Source organism: Limulus polyphemus, unplaced genomic scaffold (genome assembly GCF_000517525.1).
Source record: "Limulus polyphemus unplaced genomic scaffold, Limulus_polyphemus-2.1.2 Scaffold4020, whole genome shotgun sequence".
NCBI lineage: Eukaryota > Metazoa > Arthropoda > Merostomata > Xiphosura > Limulidae > Limulus > Limulus polyphemus.
This window is the reverse complement of record NW_013669630.1, coordinates 33,003-38,963: the sequence shown is the minus strand read 5'-3', so window position 1 is coordinate 38,963 and position 5,961 is coordinate 33,003. Positions and strand designations below refer to the sequence as shown.

The following is a 5,961-nucleotide window of genomic DNA, read 5'->3' as shown; positions in this document are numbered from 1 at the left end:
GTATCTATAGAAATATTGAATACAAGTCTAAAGAGGTTATAATTTCATTGTATAGGTCACTGGTTAGGTAACATTTAGAGTATTGCGTTCAGTCTTGGGATCCATAACTTAGGAAGGACATTGAATTGCCAGAAATGGTTCAGAGAAGGGTTACTAGAATGGTGCCTAGGATGGAGGGCTTGTCATATGAGAAGAGGTTGAGATCTCTCAAATTGTTTTCTCTTGATAAATGAAGAGTTAGAGGAGCTCTAATTGAGGTGTTTAAGATCGTAAAGGGAATTGATAGTGTTGATGCATCACCTTTTTTCATACTTAACAGTGAGAATAGTAGAACTTTGGAATACAAATATAAATTTTGGCAAGGTAGGAGTCATCTTCAGATAAGACTTATATTCTTCTAACAAGGTGGTGTACCACTGAAATGGGTTGCCTTCAGATGTTGTGGAGGCAGTAAATTTAAGTGAGTTTAAGAGAAAGCTTGATAAGTATATTAATGATAAGGAATGGTTTTAAGATTTTTTAAAATAAATTTATTAATAGTTTTAGTTTAGTTTAGAGGATGGGACAGCCGAGACAGACCAATAGGTCCCATATCATCCAAAAACATTATGTTATGTTATATGAAAGTTAAAACAAAAATTATGGCCCCAATTGAAAGAATAAATCAGAATATACTGAAAGTTTGTCTTAAGCATTCAACAAACTTATGAAAATACTAGAAAATGTAGTGACTATCAGTACGTACTCAGGAAGAGCTTCAGACTTGGTGGTAATTTTACAGATGTTTTAGATAGATAAACACTGTTTTTTTTACAAGCATGTAATATACATGTTATTCACCACAATAAAATCTAGCTGAGTTTCACCATAAGAGAGAGAATACGACATCATCACATATAATCAGCATCACGTAATTATGCATGTCGCAGCTGACGAGTTTAAAACGGAAATCACTCAAACTGAAATTAAAGCCCTAAAAAAAGATTACCTCATAAATAAGCTTCAAATGGGGTACACATACATAAGATTTATCTTTACAGTCACCAACATACCTCTGCTACTTTGTTGCGTACTGCACTAATGATGTTTTCCAAACATGGATTGATATCAACTCCTTTCACTTCACTGGACGATGGGGAAGTGACTGTAATCAGCTTACCCATAAGTGACAACTGATTGTGTAAGAATCTCATACGACGAGACTGATTGCTCCATGACACTGCTGGCCCATTCGGTGTCACTATCAGAAAAGGGTTGTTCGGAAGTCGTTTCTAAAATCATAGTTTTATCCATTAGATAATGTCTAAATAATAGATGTGCCACTAGTTATTTGAAATGAAATTTATGCAACACACTATCTGATAAACAAAGGAAAATGTATCAACAATATGAGAAATAAACTATTACTGTCAATTCAACTAAAGAACATTAAAAAAATATGCAACAAAACCTAAAAACACAATTTTAACTGTTTTTCTACATTAGTTGAGTTAATAAGATTTACGATGCCTACCACAAAATGTGTGACTACGTATAAACTGCTGCACATATCTCAGACTAACTTTTTGACAAGTTATCTACAGTGAGTGTAGGCAAGTTCTAAAATAGGAACTTTAAGTTGGCACATCTCTGAGCTAACTTTAAGTTGACACATCTCTCAGCTAACTTTAAGTTGACACATCTCTTCCCTAACTTTAAGTTGACACATCTCTTCCCTAACTTTAAGTTGACACATCTCTCACCTAATTTAAGTTGACACATCTCTTCCCTAACTTTAAGTTGACACATCTCTTCCCTAACTTTAAGTTGACACATCTCTGAGCTAACTTTAAGTTGACACATCTCTTCCCTAACTTTAAGTTGACACATCTCTTAGTTGACTTTAAGTTGACACATCTCTTAGCTGACTTTAAGTTGACACATCTCTTAGCTGACTTTAAGTTGACACACCTCTTAGCTAACTTTAAGTTGACATCTCTTAGCTAACTTTAAGTTGACACATCTCTTAGCTAACTTTAAGTTGACACATCTCTTAGCTAACTTTAAGTTGACACATCTCTTAGCTAACTTTAAGTTGACACATCTCTTAGCTAACTTTAAGTTGACACATCTCTTAGCTAACTTTAAGTTGACACATCTCTGAACTAACATTAGCCTGTATTAGAATTTTCTGATTATTAAACAAAAACTGCCCATCAGCAGGATGGCTAATCTCCCTGAGCATTATTGTTTTGTTGTTGTTTTTGTTTAGCAAGTTAATAAATAAGGTATGTGTGTGTGTGTGTGTGTATGCACATGCACATTTTGTATGTTTTCTTCGGTATAGAAACTAAATGTCTATTTCATGATATAGTAAACTCGATCTTTGACCCCAAATCATGGTTCTTTCCCATGTCTAAGGGAAATGACCTGTGTAGTTTGATTAAAATCAGTGCATTAGAACTGTACATTAGCATACAGAAAGTAGATTTCTATATCCCCTCAAACTTTTAAGCATGGGGGGGATAAATAACTAAACAAGATATCTCCTACACTATATATATCATAATGAAACATGCAAAATAATAAAAAAAGCACTTTCATCTTGCAAATCCTTTGTAGTTGATCTGTATTTATTTCCACTGGATTTGCGTTTCTCAAGCAATCTACCAACAGTCATTCAAATGTCTTTATAATGGAATGATGAATATCAACACTACAGGTAACAGAAAGCTTAGACTAAAAATATAAAACCCAACTTTGTATCATAAAATAACTGGATTTGTTTAGGACTGTCAAATCTCTCAAAGTTAAAACATTTTGATTCACAGTCCTAACTCTCTAATGTTAACTTGTATGAAATTTTAATGTAAGAAGTATTCAGAACTGATGACAGCTAACTTAAAAAATGTGACAACAAGGGGTAATGTCTACTTACAATAAAGTCACATAATTACTACACACAGCTGACTCTCTTTCAAAAACTCATTCACATTAATGGAAATTACTCTATGAACTTTCTGTTAATAGAAATAATTAACTAATATTAATTAATAATTAACCCCTGGGTATCCTTTACTCTGCATAACACAAGGTTTTAGTGTCTTACATTTTATTATACTACTTTTTGTTTATGTTGTACCAATTAGTATAACATAAAATCTTAGCTAATAATCCCTATTTTAATAGCATACAAGTTTTAAGTTCTTAATTCTATAAGGCAATATTTTGTTTGTTTATTTTTAATTAAGCATAAAGCTACACAATTGGCTGTGCTCTTCCCACCACGGGTATTGAAACCCAGATTCTTGTGTTGTAAGTCCACAGACATACCGCTATGCCACTGGGGGTGGCAATATTTTAAAAACTCCTGAATTTCCATTAGTGTGCTCCACGTAACACATTTTCTCTTAACATGTCATCATCTCTATTTTATCCACCACCCCTCAAAAAAGTACGAAGTTAAACATAAAATAATCTCTATAAAATCGTTATATCAAATTGACTGATCCCATTTTGAGATAGAGTACAGAAAATAACATATAAACTATAAAGTTTTACTGAAAAAAAATGTTTGAAATGCATTTAGGAGCTTTTAGGGATTACACAATAGAAATTTGATATTTTTGAGATAACGAAATATATTTTTAAATTTAACATGAAAATTACTTTGCACACAGACTATTCAAAACAAATACTCAATATGTTCATGGATAAATCTTTATTTTATTAAAAATACTTCACTAAAAAAAGTATGATTTTTGTATGTGAAAGACTTATAATATGAACTAAAAGACAGCCAAATTTTGTGAAGATATACACTATATTGAATATTAGAAGTATTAAATCTATAAAGACTTTGAATGAGTACAAAGAGGTCACATGGTCAGTAGAATTGACCAAGCCCATGTTGAGAGAGTTAACCCTAGAACACAGTATATTTACTTAAAAGATAGAACATCACAATACTTACAGGTTTGTGCAAGTTCAGCATGTGTAGTACAGGGTCCCATGGTCTTTTCAACAGAATGTTAAGAGCGTCACTACTTGTTGGTCCTGACTGACACACGGGACTAGACTGGATATGATTCATAAACCTATCCATCAAACTTGGAACCTATTAGAAAGGGTCACATCAAACAATGCCATTTTCAATAAGTGAGAAGTTCTAACCATTTGACCTAAATGTATGTTTTACTTATTTATTTATACCTTTCATAGATTAGTAAAACCCATTTAAAATGATTCCAGGTTCAACTCTGCTGCAGTACAAGTCATTCTTGGAAGTATTATAAAGTTATCAAATTCCAAAAATGCACTCATGTACTCTATTATTCTTGTTTGTTACTGCTATTATACTTTAAATGTTACCAAAATTTACATGTTGTTTTCTCACTTTTTGTGAGTGAATTTAAAACAAACATCATATGTGTAATACAACCTTACCTTTAAGAAGAACAGACTAGCAATGGCTGGAACAAGACAATTAACATACTAAAATAAATTATAAGGTGCAGATATGTCATTTGTTTGAAAATGAGAATACCAAATTTGGTAAAATTAAATTAGATGACAGAGTCACAACTGGAATAAACCCAGTTTCTGATAATAACAAGTTGGTTAAAAATATGCAGTACTTGAATAACAGAAAAGTATAAGGAGGTCTAAGTTCAAATATGCATCTTCAGGTAAGTATTCTAATCAAACACCAGGTTTACATCTCCAGGTAAGTAATCTAATCAAACACCAAGTATACATCTCCAGGTAAGTATTCTAATCAAACACCAGGTTTACATCTCCAGGTAAGTATTCTAATCAAACACCAGGTATACATCTTCAGGTAAGTATTCTAATCAAACACCAGGTTTACATCTCCAGGTAAGTAATCTAATCAAACACCCGGTATACATCTCCAGTTAAAAATTCTAATCAAACACCAGGTTTACATCTTCAGGTAAATATTCTAATCAAACACCAGGTTTACATCTTCAGGTAAGTATTCTAATCAAACACCAGGTTTACATCTCCAGGTGAGTATTCTAATCAAACACCACGTTTACATCTTGAGATGAGTATTCTAATCAAACACCAGGTTTACATCTCCAGGTGAGTATTCTAATCAAACACCACATTTACCTATTGAGATGAGTATTCTAATCAAACACCAAGTATACATCTCCAGGTAAGTATTCTAATCAAACACCAGGTTTACATCTCCATGTTTATAACCAATAGAAAGGTTTAATTCTCTTATTATTTGAGGATCTCGGGTTTGATTGCTATCACCATTAAACTTGCCCGTTTTGTTTTTGTTATCACAAAGCTAATAAGGCCATTTTCACTAATTTTGAGCTGTTGATTAACCTATAATTGCATAACTTTTATTTAAATTGGGGGTGGGGGGTCCATGATACCACCCCCAAAAAAATCTGTATTCTAATGTTGTATAAACAGGTTTGGATCTGGGCCAAACCCCCAACATTTTTTTTTTCAGGAATTAGTAGCTACATTATTTAATATTGTATAAGTAGGTTCACACCTAGGAAAGAAGGTAGGGGTCTATTGGGTCCACCCTCCCCCCTCTAAAACCTCAATTTGTGTCTCAGGAATTAATTGTATAAATGGGGAAAAAATTAAAATTTCAATGGAAAGTAGGGATTGTTGGTTATTCGTACAATTGTAATAAAAAGTACACAAACAAGTGATACTAGTACAGATTAAAATCGTTTTAAAATCTATCCAACTAGTATTGCTTTTCTTGTTTGTGTACTTTTTATTGCAGCATTTGTTTTGTTTTGGACACTTCTTATAGCAATCCTACAAATAACCAGCAATCCCTACTTTCTGTTAAAAGTTTAGTTTTCCTATTTATTTGTAGCAAGATCCCTACTTCATTTCAAAATTCATAATTTTTTAATACTGTTACGTCTCTGGTCGTTAGTTAATTTTCCGTAAAAATTCTTTACGAAGAAACTTTAGCGA

At 32.5% G+C, this 5,961-nt stretch overlaps 1 protein-coding gene across 1 annotated transcript in view; it reads right to left on the bottom strand.

Moving 5' to 3' along the window:
• Window positions 1-5,961, bottom strand: part of LOC106470462 (KAT8 regulatory NSL complex subunit 3-like) — a 53,271-nt gene that overhangs the window by 14,665 nt on the left and 32,645 nt on the right. Inside the window, exons 7-8 of the mRNA XM_022399071.1 lie at window positions 3,953-4,096; window positions 1,053-1,271 (exon numbers count right to left, since the gene is read on the bottom strand). Coding sequence (XP_022254779.1) covers window positions 1,053-1,271; window positions 3,953-4,096 — 363 coding nt within the window. The remainder of the gene's footprint in view (window positions 1-1,052; window positions 1,272-3,952; window positions 4,097-5,961) is intronic.